Source organism: Melanotaenia boesemani, chromosome 13 (assembly GCF_017639745.1).
Source record: "Melanotaenia boesemani isolate fMelBoe1 chromosome 13, fMelBoe1.pri, whole genome shotgun sequence".
In the NCBI taxonomy this organism is placed as follows: domain Eukaryota; kingdom Metazoa; phylum Chordata; class Actinopteri; order Atheriniformes; family Melanotaeniidae; genus Melanotaenia; species Melanotaenia boesemani.
Window position 1 is genome coordinate 9,548,660 of NC_055694.1, and position 17,450 is coordinate 9,566,109.

General features: G+C 38.1%; 1 protein-coding gene across 3 annotated transcripts in view; it reads right to left on the reverse strand.

Annotated features, from left to right (window-relative positions):
* Positions 1 to 2,118: 2,118 nt before the first annotated feature.
* LOC121651708 (adenylate cyclase type 6-like) overlaps positions 2,119 to 17,450 on the reverse strand; it is a 40,150-nt gene continuing 24,818 nt past the window's right edge. For all 3 annotated transcript variants that reach the window (XM_042004089.1, XM_042004088.1, XM_042004090.1), the window contains 20 exons: positions 15,655 to 15,776; positions 13,811 to 13,922; positions 13,485 to 13,612; positions 13,056 to 13,214; positions 12,727 to 12,868; positions 10,981 to 11,109; positions 10,855 to 10,883; positions 10,621 to 10,768; positions 10,410 to 10,507; positions 9,616 to 9,703; positions 9,404 to 9,520; positions 9,161 to 9,319; positions 8,850 to 9,025; positions 8,383 to 8,409; positions 7,454 to 7,483; positions 7,048 to 7,180; positions 6,597 to 6,860; positions 6,272 to 6,476; positions 6,052 to 6,176; positions 2,119 to 4,844 (listed from right to left, as the gene is read on the reverse strand). In XM_042004089.1, the coding sequence (XP_041860023.1) occupies positions 4,716 to 4,844; positions 6,052 to 6,176; positions 6,272 to 6,476; positions 6,597 to 6,860; positions 7,048 to 7,180; positions 7,454 to 7,483; positions 8,383 to 8,409; positions 8,850 to 9,025; positions 9,161 to 9,319; positions 9,404 to 9,520; positions 9,616 to 9,703; positions 10,410 to 10,507; positions 10,621 to 10,768; positions 10,855 to 10,883; positions 10,981 to 11,109; positions 12,727 to 12,868; positions 13,056 to 13,214; positions 13,485 to 13,612; positions 13,811 to 13,922; positions 15,655 to 15,776 (2,520 nt within the window). In that variant the 3' untranslated portion in view covers positions 2,119 to 4,715. The remainder of the gene's footprint in view (positions 4,845 to 6,051; positions 6,177 to 6,271; positions 6,477 to 6,596; positions 6,861 to 7,047; positions 7,181 to 7,453; positions 7,484 to 8,382; positions 8,410 to 8,849; positions 9,026 to 9,160; positions 9,320 to 9,403; positions 9,521 to 9,615; positions 9,704 to 10,409; positions 10,508 to 10,620; positions 10,769 to 10,854; positions 10,884 to 10,980; positions 11,110 to 12,726; positions 12,869 to 13,055; positions 13,215 to 13,484; positions 13,613 to 13,810; positions 13,923 to 15,654; positions 15,777 to 17,450) is intronic.

A 17,450-nucleotide genomic window follows, 5' to 3' on the forward strand; every position in this document is an offset into this window, starting at 1 on the left:
CATTATTCGTCAGCATATTTAAGCCACTGGTTTCAGTTCCTCTCTTGCCAGTTCATTCTTTGTTTCTTGTTTTCTGTTAGTCCATGTCATGCCTTGTCCATGTTTTTGCCTTTAGAGTTTTTGTGTTGTGTAGTTTATCTTTATTAAACCCTTTCACTTGCACCGGTCTGCCTCTTAAAGCCTCCATTTGCGTCCTCACGACCTCGGTCTTCGTGACAGGTTCTGAGGACCAGAATTGGGAAACACTGCCTCAAAAAGTTGAGTATTTTGATGTTTGAACGGCTTTAATACTTCCAAATATATTGAAGTAGTTGCATCAGGGATCTGGATATGTGTTTGTGCTTGAATGTTTGTGTGCCATATTGTCCATGTTTGTACATGTTGTCTCACATGCTGTGTTACTGAGGTCTAAATTGTTTCAGAGTTTCAATCAATGATGCAAAAACCAGATCAACTGTTTGATATAGTCATGTATTTCTATGTCTGTGTGTGTTTTCTCAGCCAGCTCTGGGAGTTGTGTGTGTCTTTGTCATCACCATGATGATGAAAGTACAGAACTTTGTCTATGTAAGGCTAAAACACACTAAAACTTTCCCTAAAACCTTCATTTTGTGGAAAAAAAAGAGAACAAACATAACTAGCTGTCACAAGTTTTGCACCGTAGAAACCTCAAGACTTTGCTGAACAAATCAGTGTTTCCTTTTTTTGGTTTTTGTTTTTGTTTTTTCTGTGTAAAAAATGTTGAAATTACAGTACATTAAAAAGAGGGAACTAGATCTGGATGATTCATCTGCAGCCTCCTACATTTGGCTGGGTGAAAATCAAGCTTAAAATTTCCGTGTGAACTAGGCTTAGCTGAATTAAAAAGCAGTGGAAATTAAGAAACCTTAAACTATAAGAAACATTTCAACTTGCAGCAGAAAGAAATAAATGTTGTTCTTGGACACATTTCATTAGATCTCATTAATCAATTGTACTTTTATGTGACAAAGATAATAATATTAATAATAATAATGGATTAGATTTATATAGCGCTTTTCAAGGCACCCAAAGCACTTCACATTGTGTATCCATTATACATTCACTCGTCACTCATACCTGGTGATGGTAATCTACATGTGTAGCTGCAGCTGCCCTGGGGCAGGCTGACGAAAACGTGACAGCCAATCCGCCCCTACGGCCTCTTCAACCATCACCGTCAAAGGAGATCTGATCATTTTCAGGCTTTTTTTTTAACACTGATCCAGACTCTTCAAAAATGTAAAATATCCCAAAATCTACTTTGATAAAAGGTGCAGTTCAGTTAGATCTCATAATGTGGAGTCCACTTTCTGTTCTGATGAGATGTAATTTTCAGATATAATTTAGCGTTTTCAAGATAAAAGACAAAGAAACATTTGGGAGTTTGTGCTATGAATACTTATCAGCCCAGTTTCCATAGACTGGGAACCAACATGTCAGCCAGTATTTTAGTCAATCCAAAGGTTTTCATGGAACACTCTAAACTGAAAACATGTCATACTGTAACACTGCCAGATCTGTGCTTCTCTGAAGGAACTGAGGTTCACCTCATCTGAGCCAAAGACTTGCATGTTGTTGTCTTCTGGTTAAACGTGTAATCTCGTAATTTTGTGTTAGAGCAGCAAAGAGTCTTTTCTATTAGATGCCACTCATAGGCCATGATAAATCCTTTGTTATCTTTAAGATCGTATAGTTTGAAGTACTAGATCACTTATTTTTCAGAGCTGAAATTTTCAAGTAGCGCCCTCAAGTAGTTTCTTTTAATGGCACAATAGTTTGTTTTATTCCTTCTGATTGCCCCTGCTGTTTCCACTGTCATTAAGATGGGCATTAAATTTACTGTATCCTCCCACATCTATGGTCACAATATTATTTTTCCTCCCTCTTCATGTAAAGCATGTTGTTTCTATTTTCATCTACTTATTTCTTTTTGTTCATAAGGTCAGTGATATATTTTAATATCAATTCCTGAGAGATAACTTTATGCAGTTTCTACGCAATTCAGGATATACCTTTGTTTAAAAGGGAAAAAAGGCAATTTTCTATTTTCAGGTACATTAAGTATAATTTTAAATACATGTACACACAGACGAGCCATTGATTTTATTTTTTTTTTATTTTTCTCTTCATGGGGAAATTTTTCTCTTTGTCATAGTCCTCAACTCTTCTTGTCCTTCAACTTAGCAAAAACACTCCCCTTTCAACTCCTCCAACTCAGGGAAAATACAAATAAAACAAAAAACAAATACGGAAGGATTCATCAGGCCTGAGCAAAACACTGTTTCAGTAGTATGGGGGGACAACCTTCCTCCCTGCTCCTGTTCCCCCGAAAAGCATCCCAAGAGTTAACAATCAACACAAGTCTATGGACAGCCAATAGAAATAGAATACATACAATGAACATCTTTATAAACTCATGTCCACGCTATAAACTCTCTGCTTATATGAATCACTCTTCATTGGTCACAGTTCATGTGATAGTTCGTGATCTCAGTTACATTACTGTCCTCTGGTGCCCGAGCCCAAATTTCATTGCACAGAAGGGACCAATAGCACAAGGCTGCGTGAGCTGGCTTTGGTACAAACGCGATCAACTGTTGGCTGCCAGTGGTGAGAGTGTGAGAGGAGCACACTCAGTGCTGATTTCTCCAAATTACAAAGAGCTGTGCTGGAGAAATCAAGATCATTGCAATGATTAGAAAGTTAACCGAAAATTGCTGTGAACGAGTCCTTTCTCTGTGTCCAAGCATCAGCAGTCCAGGCAGGGTAAGTTATTCTGACTGTTAACTTAAGGCAATCAAACTAGTTCTTCCAATTGTTGTTAAAAGACTGAATGAATGGGGCATAATTCGAGAAAAAAAAAATGTGTAGGCCTGCTTATTCTGCTTTGTCCTTTTCACAGAGGGATGGTGTCTGTTACCACGTAAAGGTTTAATGTCTGGAAGTAAGAGGAGACCTCAACAGCCTGACCAAGATTGAAACTGCTGCAGTAGCCAAATAAAAACACAGCAAAACATTTGTGTGTGTTTTCTGCTTTGCTTACATGACCCCACATCATTTTAAGTAAGACTTGAACATGGTCATACCTATCGCAGGCCCAAATACTGTCTTGTATAGCAGGACTGAACAGCAGAACTCAATGACTGCAGTTGATCCGTTGGTACCAGTAAGCTTGATCTTCACAACTGGCATTTTACAAGAAAGCGTGCTGGTCTTTGATCCTTTTCATCGGAATGGAATCATCATATTAAGCATAATAATTAACCAGAATCATCATAATAATAACAACATTAAGAATATACAAATGATGGATACAGAATCGATACAAAATACCCTACGCTGAAACAAACAAAAATGAAAACAAGATACCACAGTCGGACATGCTTCAAAGCAGTTATGTTTGGCAAGAAAGCAGTTTTGTTGTATCATAAAAACCTCACAGTGAAAATAGTTATGCCCCTTCAGGATTACAAAGCACAGTATTTAGTCAAAATCAATAGATATTTCTTTCCTTCATCTATTTCTTCTTCATAGAAGAATCAGGCTGTGTGATGCCACTGCAATGAAATCTGAGGTTTTCCCCCGCCTGGAGGCTCTGGAACAGATTTGCTGATGTATTTTCATTCATTTCCTTCAGCAACAAAAAAGTACCTCTTTGAAAGGGAAGGAGCAGTCAATGACAGTATGCGGTTACAGCGGTAACAATCTGAAATGAGGATGAGGAAAATCCTAATCCTACCGTAGCTTGATTCTCTTCCACTGCTTGGAAAAAATAAATAAATAAAGATCTCAAGAATAAACTTTTAACATCCTTGGTCGTCTTTAGTTGTATATAATTTAATCTCTTTAAGTGATTGAGGGTAATAATTATTATTTAGAATTAAAAATCTGCTCTCTGCTGCCTAAATGACAGACAAAATAAATAAATTCTACATATTCTATGAAAACAAAGGAGCAGCCTCCAACCAGCCGTTGGGCAAAAGAACAGAGGGCTCAAGCCTTCTGCCCAAAAAACCAGAAGTGGTGATCATTGCTGACTTTAGCGAGAACACATCAACATGTCCTGCCTTGCTTTTAGTTTATACTTTAGTCTTTGGTCAATATATTCCTCCTCAGTTTATACATATAGTCATACACACACAAATATGCATGTACATACACACTTATAAACGTGTAATAAACTGGATATTTGTGCACGTATGTGTTCACATGTTTTAATAAAGGACCTTTAGCACAAAACATTGAGATTGAAATAAATAATTAATGCAGAAACAAACCATGAGTACCTGTTCAGAATTCATGTGAAATAAAAATTACTGAAAAGAATGCAAAGTAAAATAAAAAGTAGCCTTATGTACAGCGTTAATCTTCTTTTGACACAGGCTAAAAGGCGTTTGTTTAAATAAACAGACTTTGCATCTTTCAAGAAGCCTGAGAGAGAGGCTAGACATGAGAAAAACACGTGTCCTTCAACATGTATGTGGGCCAAAATGGCTGTCAAACAAGAACTTTTTCCTCCTATCAAGATCACTTTACTTTTGAAGTCTTAAAAGTTCTTTTTTTTTTCTCTTTGCTTGGGATTCAAGTGATGGCGACTGAAGTTTTTAGCTGTTTGCTCGCGCCGTGAGTCCTCGGTCAGTGGTGCCGTGTCCTTGCAGTAGGGATCATCCCAGAATCTGCTGCTATCAAGGCTGCTAACTGTTGGGCGGCCCATCGTTCAGGAAGTAGGTTGTCATTTCCCCTTTTCCTTTGACCTTAACAACACCGCGACACTCCAGCACGTATCCTTTGTTTGCAAGCACCTGGTAGAGATCTGTGGTCACCTGGGAGAAAGATCAACATGATACCAGATAAATATTGAAAACTGAAGGGTTAACATGGCTGAAATGAACACGGTTAATAACCAGTTGCAGTTCTCTTCAGGTCTAATGAGTTTTTAAGATTTATGGTTTTTACTAATTGCTAAGACTATGCCTCAAAGATTTCTACTGCTAGCAGCATAAGGCTGTTTTCAGTTAAAACAGCTCAAAAGATGACTATACGGGATTTAACTGGAGGTTGAAACATTTAGAGGCTTAACTTTGTATTCTGTGCACTTTAAAAGAACATTATTTACACCTCCAATAGCATGGTGGATTTGTGTCGTACTGCATCCTTTTGAGGTGGAACTTTAGTGTAGCTAAATAAAAAGGGGAACATTTAGCAGCTGGAGAGGAAGGTGTTACCTTCAGGACATGAAAATCCTCCCAAATTCTTTGCTTAAAAAACTGCTTTAACTTAGAGGAAGCAGCAATTACTAACTTGCGTCTTCTGTGTGATGACGATTTCTCATTTTTGTGTTTACAGGTTGTGCTGCAACACAGAGACTGAAACAATCTTTTATTCTAGGCTTTTACAAGCTGCTAATAATAGCAAAAATCACACTAAGTTTTCTGAATCTATTTGTATTTTGAGCCTGATTAGGGTGTGGAGAATCACTGTAACTACAAAAATATGACATATTTTTTTATTGCCGCTTACCCACATCAACAGAGGAACCCAATTCTGGAGCATGGTGGAAATATTAAGAACTTTTAATTAGGTGAAGCTAATTAGCGCTACCATGTAATTACAGTATGGATTATCCGTCACAGAATCATTTAACACTCCTTTGTAAGTCCCAAGTTTGAGCTTCTATTTTCTGACTGATTCCTAAATATTTTAGCCCATTTTGGTCATTTCTGGTCTCTGCTTGATATTATATATATATCTGAATTACTGTCCTCTGCAGCTTCATATTTGCTTTGTTTCTAAGTAATGTTCCAAATAGGTTGGCTGGTTGAGTGTGGGATAATATTGAGGCATTGCAAGTAAAGTTGGGATGAGAAACCTTTTGTCTGTTGTGTTTGTATCCTCCCAAACACAGAAAAAAAAGGCCTCAGAAATGATGATACTAAACTAAAACTCATCGTGTAGATGTGACCGTATTTCTGCAGCAGCCAGTCCATATAAACACTTTCTGATGTCCTTAAAAACCCCTCTGTAGCCTACCTGTATGCAGTCAGGTACACCTGTGCTGTCCATGCGACTGGCCACATTGACAGTGTTTCCCCAAATATCATACTGGGGTTTCCGTGCCCCAATAACCCCTGCTACCACCGGCCCGATGTTCAGACCTGTTAAAACACACAAATAAAAACATTGCAAAAGCTGCAATGCTACGGGTCACTCATGCTTCTCTCAATTTACTGGAGAAAAGGGTTTGCCTTACCTATCTTCATTTGGAAGTTGTTGAAGGAATGCTCGTTGATGTACTTCATCTGCTCTCTCAGTCTCATGGCATAGTCTGCCAGTGCAGTAATATGTGTGCGACCCTCTTTGTCGTACGTAGAATCATTGAGACCCGAGGCTGCCATGTAAGTGGAACCAATGGTCTTGATCTTCTCTAGCTGCCTGTACTTCTCTTCACTGATAATCTGAAAGGGGAAGAAATAGCTGAGTTGAGTTGCATTTAAACAATTTGCAGTTTAAAAATTTTTTTTTTAATCAGAATGATGATCAACTCTGAATAAAGGCTTAGAAAGGGCAAAGTTTACCTCATCGAAATCAGCAATGATCTCGTTGAGCAGCCGTAGACACTCCACTCCCTCGTTGTTGGCCTCCAGCTCTACGTAGAACTCAGAGAAATTGCTGATGGAGGCGAACATGACAGCCACGCACTCACAGGACTGGTAATACAGCTCGTCGTTGCGCCGCTCACGAGCCAAGAAGTGAGCAGCTACATCCTTGGGTAGGATGTTATGGAGGAGGCGACGATTATAGGCTTGTAGTTCTTCCATCTCCTCCTTCTCCTCTGTGGCCTGGAAGTAAAGATCCTTTATTAGAAATATTCATTTAGAATTTATTAATGTTGTCATGTCATGTGCAAGGGATACATGTTACTGTGAGGCAGCTCTGGCATACCGTTTACTTTTAGCATAAAGAGGAGAATGTATCTGAGGTGATTATAGTTAGACGCTGCCCCCTAGTGGATACAAATGTCTTTACCTGTAATTTCCACAGGAAGTCGAGGCGTGCAGTAGATTCAACCTGCTGAGCATGCAGGTACAGTGCCAGGACAAAAACTGTCAGGATTACAGGAGTCATGACCCGCAGGGACACTTTGGTCACAACAAATGGGCTGCAAAAAGATCAAACACAGGCCTAAATTATAGAATGATGGTTTATTTATCCCTTTACTGAAGAACATTTTTGGTGAGGTTTAAATGAATAAAGAAAAAAAGAAGCCAAGTAAATGAAAATGAAAAATTCTAAAAAAAGAAGACTACTAAGATGCTGTTTTTTTGTTGTTGTTTTCTTGTTTTTTAAGATTTTCAGAAATAGTGATTGTGCTAGAAAAATAATTGCATTTAAAAGACATTAAAACCTTAAGTAACACAGAGACAGATCTTACCACTGGTTTATAGTTTCATTGAAACTGGACCTAAATATACAAACAGAAGAAATAATTTCTGTCAGTACAAATTAAGCTAATAATCGACAGTTATTACAGCTGTTATTACAGTATTAAAATACAAAAATTCCACATTATTACTTGACTTTAAGATCAAACATTAAATACAGACTGGCTATAGCCTCCGTTTCATGTTTAGCATCAATAAACACCATCAACATTAAAACCACTCATTCAGAAATATGCTATCTTTTGCCACAATTTTGCCATCTGTATAAGTAAAAAATCTCTAAGTTGTATGTCTTATGGAGAATTAATTAGCTGTTTTAATGTTAATGTTAACTGACATAAATAAAAACTGATTAACTTTCAGATTCTGTGAAACCACAGGGAAACAAAAACAATAGTTTAAAAGAGCAAAAGCAAGTTTTCTCATGTTAAATGGTTGTGCTACATAGACCTGACAACAAACCTCAAGCAGGGAAAGTGTCTGGCTGCTCAGACATAGAATAGAAAAAGTTTATTTTTTTTATATTACACACTTCAGCCAGCCTCCATAGAATTAAACAGATGAAATATTATTTATGTTGGAGTTAAAAAACAGATTTTATTGTGTGTTGTATCATGTTGTTTTATGTTGTCTTGTTTTGTATGTTTATAAAAAATCTTTTAAAATTGTTTTGCATGTAAAAACACACACATGTTGCATCAGGTCTGGATGAGCTAATGTGGCTAAAAGGTGTTAATTGTACAATGAAATTTCTAGATACAATTAACATACTTTGACCTTAGTCATATCTATCTTTGTGAAAACTTTAAAATAAAAAGGCTATATAAATTCAAATAGAAGCTAAAACCATTCCTGTTTCTACTGAGTTAAAATGCCTGAAAATGATCAATTCCATTTTAGATGAAACAACACAACTTACCACTGAGACGTAGTTTCATTTAAATCACTGAAAAGAGACATAAATAGCATTAAAAAAAATTCTAATCACACAAAATATTTTACACTGAGTCCAGCATAGCATCAGTTGTCTTCTCCTATTTATTTTTGTCTTGATCTTGACGAAGCCTTTTAATAGAAAAACCAATGTCAATGTCAACATAACTGAAAAAAATTATGTCAGATAGCTCACTGGTGTTAGAATTAGATTTTTTTAAATAATAAATAAGGAATAAGTTTAAATGTTTTGTCATCTAGATTATGTGTATGTTATTAAATAATAAGTAAATGTGACTAAAATCCAGTGATCTGATGGCAAGTTTTAAACATCTGAAAAGATTTTTTAATATCTGAAGTAAAGGAAAAATGTCCAATAGTAATGAGGGTTTTTCAATGCAGCCTTGTGCCATCAGTGCAAATGTCTGGGTCTCTTCACGGCATTGCACTTACATGGCATTGGAGGTGACAAAGAGGTCTGCGTTGTCAAATAGTGCTACTTGTGGCCACTCCACCAGCAGCAGGAAGGTGAGCTGGATAAGCAGCATGAGGGCCAGCTTCCCTATGCTGCTGATCTGCAGGAACACGGAGCAGGCCAGCAGCGTCAGCAGCACACTGTAGCTGAAATACTGGCACAAACAGGAGACAGCAGCAAGAAGCATCAGCAACAATAGAACGCAGAAAAATACAAATGCAAATGTGACATTTTCCTCCCAGTTGCAGAGGGAAAATGCAGCAAAGTGGTGAAAAACAAATGAATTCACCTCAGGAAAGGGACAGGAAGGACCTTGGCTTGGACAGATCTCAAGACCCCCTTCAATAGACACATTCAAGCTGCGGATCAGACAAGGCGTCACCAGGGCTGCAGAGGTGTTCAGCTTCTCAGCGACGCATTCCATCAAGCTATTGGTGTCGCAGGCAAACTGCAGCCACAGGATGAATTCACTTCAGCGCTTGTTTAGATACTGGACAAAAATCTGTCAGGAAGTAAACAATGTTGATCCTACCATATTAACAAAGGCAGAGATGAAGACGAGGATGATAGAGAACACTCCAACCAGGGTGCTGTTGGTGCGAGACTGGACAATCTTCTTGGAAACAGTCTGCATCGCAGCTGGAAAGAGCTGCAAATGCAAAATGATTTACATATTTAGAATTCAGTGAATGCACAAAAACACATGCCAAATTTTTGCCATTGCATTCAGATGAGCTTCAGTACCTTGATGCAAGAGTATATGGCACAGATGAAGAGGATGTTGGCGAGTATGATGAAGATACTGATGTAGATTCCCAGCATTACTGGGGTGCTGCAGGGAAGAACACAAAAACACCATTTTTAAATTAAATTAACATTTGGAGTTTAATTAAAGGAAACAGTAGTGTGTTTCTCTGCTTGTTTATTTAAGCTGGGAAGCAAATGCCGCATTTATTTAGTGGATTTATTTGTGGTTTAAAAGGAAAACCAATTTTAAAAAGTTTGTATCATTTATGAGTCACAAATCAGCACAAGCTACTTTTGTTGAAAATGGCTCCTAAAGTAGAAGCTCTATTCATTTTTTTTCTATAATAACAAATGACTCATGCATAGTAGTTTTTTTCTGTTCTTTGGTTCAGTACAAGAAAGAGCAGAACAGCAGCTCTCATGGTGCATTTCAGCAAGAAACAGCTGATCAAAGATGTGAAGATTCTAGCCATGGCTGAAGTTCATGAGTAATGCCCGTTAAATTAAAATAAATCAAACATAATATTCTCAAATTGATCTGAAATTGGTAAATGTCTTTGCTGATCCATAAGAGTATAGAGGTGTATCTTTAACAGTCCTGTTATGTGTAAATCAACTTCAGGTAAGAAAGCACCATTAACCTCTTAACAACTACCCTTTTTACTAAATCATAGCAAAAATTTAAAGTCCACACAAAAGCAGTTTGAATTTTGAGATTAAGTATCAGTGGGTAGTAATATTGACAAATTTGTAGTATAGCATTGTGAGGCTGTGTGATGTGAGGTACTCACTGTGGAAAGATAACAATCTGTATGAAAGATATGAAGCAGAATACTAGCAGAGTGCAGGCTACATAGCCCCCAAAACGGTCATCCACCTTCTTGGAGTACTGCAGCAATAAAGAAACAGAAGATGAAGAAATTAGGTTTGAGCAGCACGTTTTCTATGTGTGAATGATGGTCAAACATCAGGTCATTGTCAGGGTGGGATCTTAGTTTGCACCTTTTTCTCCAGGCTGGAGGTCTGGAAGGTGAGTAGGAACTTTTTGACGTGATCTTTTCTAAGCTGATCGATACTGCGAGCGTCAATGGCTCGTCCCAGAAATTCATCCACCTCATCCTCCGGGTTCATGGCCTCCTGAACACCCCGGCTGCAAAAACATCAGAAGCAGGCTTAGCAAAACCCAACCGGGTTAACAGAATTCAGCTAAGCAGTACATCTCGAGTGTCTACTCACTTGTCTTTACTGGAGGACTCATCGATCCCCTGAAAAGGAAAGAGACAAGACAGAATTGTGACTATCACAGACATGCTGCAGCATGGCTCTTTGACCCTGCACCAGCATTTTGATGTCCATTCTCACCATTTGTCTGAAGACTTTGGAGTCCTTGGTCCTGGAAAAGGTCCTGTCAGGGACCCAGCGCGGCATCAACCCCTCATTGGAGTTGGCTCTCGTCCGCTGCATCTTCGCCATCATCGCCTTCTCCTCCTTCTGCTCAGAGGGAACAACACGAAGGCTTTACCAACTGTTCTCATGCAACACCACACAGTGAATGACAAAATGAGTGACTAAGGGTGCTTTATAAATCTGGCTTGTTTTTCGCCAGAAACAGAAGCAGACAGGCGGACTTCATTAACAAGTCTGTCAGTTAGAGATGATACACTTTCCTATCAAAATGAGTACATCTCCAGAGCCTTGTTAAATGTCCTACAAGTGCCTATAAAACTCTCTGATCTGAATATTTGGTGTAATCCCACAGGATATTAATCTTAACTAAAAGGCACAAAATGCCTTTGGGACTTGCCAGGTGACTACTTACATGGAAGGAGGAATTCTCTCCAACTTTTGAGACGTAGATCAATGACTTTTACACTATTTGGTCTAGAGAAATGTTGCTTTTCTGCAAGGGGCTACTCACAAGAATTTTATGCTACTTTGAATCCCTTTTTAAGTTATGTACAGAAGCTGGATGTCACTACTGTTGACATTTTTCATGACTGACCCTATATTACACATAATGTAGAACCCTTTTTTCTTTTGATTCTCATTTTATTGTAACTTTGTAACTCCTATATTTTATAAATTCAAAATTCAATAACAAGACTTAGTATTAAAAAAAACATCCAATTATCTACAGAAAAAAAAGGATTTTCTGGTTTTAGGTAAATTGTTTACTAGGATTTTGAAGGAACTCTCACCATGAGTAAAACTTAAAGGAGACTACTATTGAAAATCTGTGACAAGTGTAGTTAAGGACACCTGCATTGTTACTACGGCAACCCAAGCAGATAACTTAATGCCAGGACACAAAAATCTCACCAGAAATTCTGTCTCAAAGATCTGATTTTATATATTAATCTGAGCAAACAAAGTACTAACCCGTTCAAGTGGGTCTAAGTTTAATGTTGTTCTTTAACACGTAAATCACTGGGGACATTTAAAGAGGTTAATTTCCTTAGAGATACTGTGTATAAGAATTACTGACATCTAGCTAAATGAAGGGCATAGAAATTACTCCAAATGCCAAGCATAGTTGTGAATGAACGGTGGCCGTCAGTGGCCAAAATTCTTCCAGATGTAAACATGTTTTCATCTGCAAGTGGATGCAGTGGCCTGGACTGGACTACAGGTAAGTACATGTGTGCTGTCATCTTCTATGTGCCTTTTAAGGCGTTACTTAATCCCAAACGGTGCTCTAGCACCTATCAAACAAAGTTGGTACTGCAGTTTTAAAGCAAAGGGTTCTCAGTTCACACAGAGTTCTTGGTGGTACAAATATAGCAGCTGCCATGTATGTGGACCCTCAGCAAGAAGATATAAATCGTTCATTAAAAGACAATAAAAAACAAAATAATAAAGTGATTAGATACCAATAAAAACAGTTTTTAATGATATAATAAATTTTTCTGTCTGTGATGACCAGCCTGGCTTCATAACTCTTAGTTAACTCTGCTCAAGCAGGAGTCATCTGTGTAGTTTTGGGGTATTAAGGGGCTGTTAATGTCTTAATATCAACAAATTTTTTTACACTTTTCTTATTTTATTCAGCAAAGATTTCTAAACTTAAATTACGTTGTATTAAACTGTGTTTTTTTTAAATGCACTGACCCGTTTCTGGCTGCAGCCGAGGACCAGGAAAGTCTCAATGCTGTTTTCCTTCAGATATGCATTCCTCTCGCCTCCAAAACCAGGTTCCACCTCATAATCTCCATTCAGGTACTGCAAAGTGGCCTTTGTGATGTGGATCCGCCTGATGGGGGGGCAGGGGGGGGACCAAAAAAACACAGGGAAAAAGTCAGTTGGCAAAATATAGTCTAGGAACAACATACGAATGAATGAATAATGAAGAAAAAATTTATTGCAGACTGTGATGGTTTCTAAGGTAAACAAATCTAAATATATACATCTAAATATATGTACAGGCTATTTCCTCTCACCCTGCTTTGCCTCCTGCCTCCATGTGATTGGCCAGTGTGACATCATTTGACCACACATCAAACTGCCACTTCCTAAGTCCCAGCACGCCGCAGTGCACACGCCCGCTGTGAATGCCGACGCGCATGTTAACGTTGACCCCCGTCACCTCGCGTACCAACCTGCAGACACACGACCATCAGCTCCACAGCAAAATGCAATTTTTTAATTCTAGTTTAGTTGTTTTTATTATTTTATTGATTTCATCTTTTTTATTTCTGTTTTTATTTTCATTGGTTTTTATTGTTTTATTGTGTAGTGTTTTATTTTCAACTGTGGAGTGTTTTTTGTTCTATTGTTCAGCACTTTGGGCAACTGCTGTTGCAGAGAATGTGCTATATAAATAAACTTGAACTTGAAAGCAAAATTTCAAAATATCTTTTTCTACTTACGAGATGGCCTCGATCATATCAACGCCCATCTCTACACAACAATGGGCGTGGTCAGCTCGGGGTTCAGGCAGCCCGGACACACAATAGTAACAATCACCCAGAATTTTGATACGGAGACAATGGTTCTCCTGAGAAACCAGAAACAGAAGTGTCCATCGGATAAAAGAGCAAAAAAAAAAAAAAAAAAAATCTCAAATACCACAACATCAGATCACAATCAGCATCAGTTTTATATCTGTTGGATGAGGTTTTAGTTTAGCATAAAGACCATCACTTGGCCTCTAAAAAGTGTTCCACAAAACCTTTAAGTATTCCTGTATCCTTACCGATGCCAGCTTGTCAAAACGGGCGAAGAGTTCATTGAGTGTCATGACCAGTTCCTGGGCTGTGCACTGAGACGCGAGGCTGGTAAAACCCTCGATGTCTGCAAACAGAATACTGCAGTGCGGGAAACAGAGGAAAGCACAATTTAAACATTCTTAATACTCAGCTATGAAAAATACAACCAGGTTAAAAGGTTTTATGTTAGCTAGGTGACTACATATGAAGTTAACATGTTAACTTAAAGTCAGGTGCAAGGCCAAGCCTCCACCACACCTTTAATTACTTAGTGAGTCTTTTTAAACATTAAAACTCATTCTCACAACCCCACCTTCCCTCAGTCATCCACCCTCATCCATTTATTCTCAGCCCTTATCTATGTATGTCTATATCTGCTCCCTCATCCATCCATAGATTTTTCCATCCATCCTTTCTTTTCTCCCTTATCCATCCATCCTCATCCCTGACCCATTCATCCTTCCAACCTTCCTCTCATCTATCCATCCATATATCTATACACTGATCCATCCCTATATTCCTCCTTCATCCATTCATCCTTTCTTATCTCCCTTATTATTTATCTATTTTCCTTCCCCTATCATTCATCCTTTCCTCCCTTATCCATTTATCCCTTCTTTCCTCCCCATCCATCCATCCATCCATCCATCCATCCATCCATCCATCCATCCATCCACCCATCCATCCTCCCCCTCTTTCATCAATCCTCCCTCCCTCTCCCTCATTCATTTATCCATTCAAACATCATCTCTCTCTCTCTCTCTCTCTCTCATCCATCCTTACATCATCCCATTCCTCCCTCATCTCTGACCCTGTCTTGATCATTTCTCTTCTTTTTTTATATCATTTATTGTTTTCCAGTCACCGTCTAGGGCAGGCATGTCAAACTGGTCCAGCAAAGGGCCGTGTGGCTGCAGGTTTTTGTTCCAGCCAGCCAAGAGCACACAGTTTGACCAATCAGCTGTCTGAAGACTGAGATCAGTTGATTGAATCAGTCAAATCTGGTGTGCTGCTGCTTGGTTGGAACAAAAACCTGCAGCCACACGGCCCTTTGCTGGACCAGTTTGACATGCCTGGTCTAGGGGAATCTTAGTTTGGCTTGGGTCATCTTGAGACCCCCTGAAACATCCTGAAATCCCATACTGAGTCTCTTCCTCCCAGCCTTGAAACACAAGATACCCCAGATTATCTGTAACTTTATGTGTACAGTTCATTTGGACAGTAAACCCACATGAGGTGTGGTTCTTGCTAGTGAAACTACGATTGGTCACTATCAGGACAGCTGACCTTCAAAGGTCATGAAGTTTGGCCTTAATGTCCTCTCAAGGACTTCTGTGGGAGTATAAATATGCGTGCACATGTGTGTGTATATATGAAGAATTGTGTGTTCAGTGTTTGCTCAGTGCTGTAATTGAATGTGTGCTGAAACTCTCCATCTTTGGGGATTATCTTATCTTGGCTGTGGGTGATTAAGTATTCCCTTACTAGTGTTAATTAGCCTCCACTCTGCCAAACCACTCTACCCTCTTCTGACTCTGTGAGTGGCCTCGCATGTGTGTGTGCTCATGTATTTATGTGCCAACAAGTGTTTTTGCTTAGTCTTTTTTGTTTTTGGTTTTGAAAGAACAACTGTTTCTTAATAATATTTTTATCCAACAACATGGCTCATTATTCACTGTGTAAATCTTCAGTGTACTGTAAGAAAATCTTACATTAGATGGATTTTGCATTACAGCTATAACAGAAAACTAAAAAGATTTGGGGCTGAAATCTCAACGTATGAGTAAAATCTGAAATAAATCAGTGAGGCAAAGTGTCCCAGCCAGCTCACCTGACATTGTCGTGTTTCTGGATATAGATCTTATGAAACATCATGTCTTCCTTCTTAGCACTGATGTCAGCCTTCATCTCCATAGCAACATGCCTTGGCAACACTGAAAGCAACAGACGTTCCTGGAAAACACACACACATAAAAAAAAAGAAAACTAAAGGTTTTGCCTTTCGACATGCAGTAACATCTCATATCCGTATGTGTGAATGTTCCCAACTCAGGTGGTGATTTCAGTTTCTGAAAATACTTAGCAGGGTCCTTATTTCTTTAGAGGACTCGTTAAATATTTGTCATGTAGCCTGAAGCTAAAATTAAAGTTTAGTTTTAGACAGTTTTTTTTATGATTCCACTGAGAAATCTGATTGTTTCTTTTTTGCTTTGTTGCTCTGCTGCTCTTTTAATATGATCTAAAGAACAACAAATAGCAACACTATAGTTTGGCCCAAAATGTAAAGTTTCCTTTAATTTGGGTAAGACTTGTTACAAAATACATTTCCAACTGCTTTAAGTGAATGAGTAACTTCTTAACTTGTTGGAAAATTAACAGGAGTACTTATTCATAAAATTTACAGACCTGTCTTAAATAAAAAGTGTTGGTTGGCATGTTGTGGGTTTTAAACAGTTTGTGGGACTAGCTGATAGTAATTTTTTGTTTTTGTATTTATATAATTATCAATCAATTAAGGCATTAACAGGTTAAAGATCTGAACATCTACATAGTATGATATCATCAAAGATTCAGGGAATAAGGAGGAAATGCTACGCAAGGGTCAAAGGTCAAAACCATCAAATTCAAAATTAGTTAATATTAGCCTTTTTATGTTGTTTATGTTCCATTGAGAATAAAATCTGGGTTCATGAGATTTTCACATTTTTGCATTCTGTTTTGATTTACATTTTACACAGCGGCCCAACGTTTTTTGGAATTTGGTTTAGAAGACTGAGGTAACATAACAATGCAAGTAAACAAAGTTCAGCTGCCTTTTTTGTGAAAGAAAAAAAAAATGCATTTGTGGATTTCCACATTGTGGCAAGAAAAAGGTTCTTTTGAGAGTCTTGGGCATGTTAAAGTCATGGTTTTACTGTAATAAATGATAATTTATGTTATATTATAAAAATGATGTTTTCATGAAGAAAAATATTCTTCTAAGAGCCGGGAGTCCATACAAAGTGGAGCTAGTTTCTTTTAGCTATTTTGTTGACTTCAAACACACCTGTATACATATATTAAAAGAGACCACTGCCTTTTGGATTTTACTGATAAAAATAAAAAATAAATAAAAGATTCTTCAGTCACATTTGGGCTTAATACATGTACCTCCTTTTAAAAAAGGAGCAGTTTGGGCATCTGCATACAATGTGAAATAATAACCTGGCCAAAGTCATTACCACATCCTTAAAATACATACACAGTATGTCAAAACAAGAGGATTTTAAAGTAATAACATTATTCTGTAAAAAAATAATTAGTTGCCATAGCAACACATCCCAGTTAAAAGTGACTTAACGTGCCACTGAGTTTACATTGAAGTTACCTGCCTAAGCCATTAATTCTGCTTCAGAGGACATGCTGGAAATTTTTGTTTGTTTTTTTTTTTTGCCATTTTTGCACAATTCTTGATGCTGGACTGCAACTAGAAAAACAGCAGAGAGAAATTTGAAGACAAGCAGAGGAGTCACAGGATGAGGAATAACCCATGGGCTAACAGAGACTGGTGAAGAAGAGGAGACATGAGGAGAATCTCCCTTCTGTTATTTTTTATCACAAGCAACCGGAAATCACTGTGCAAGCAGG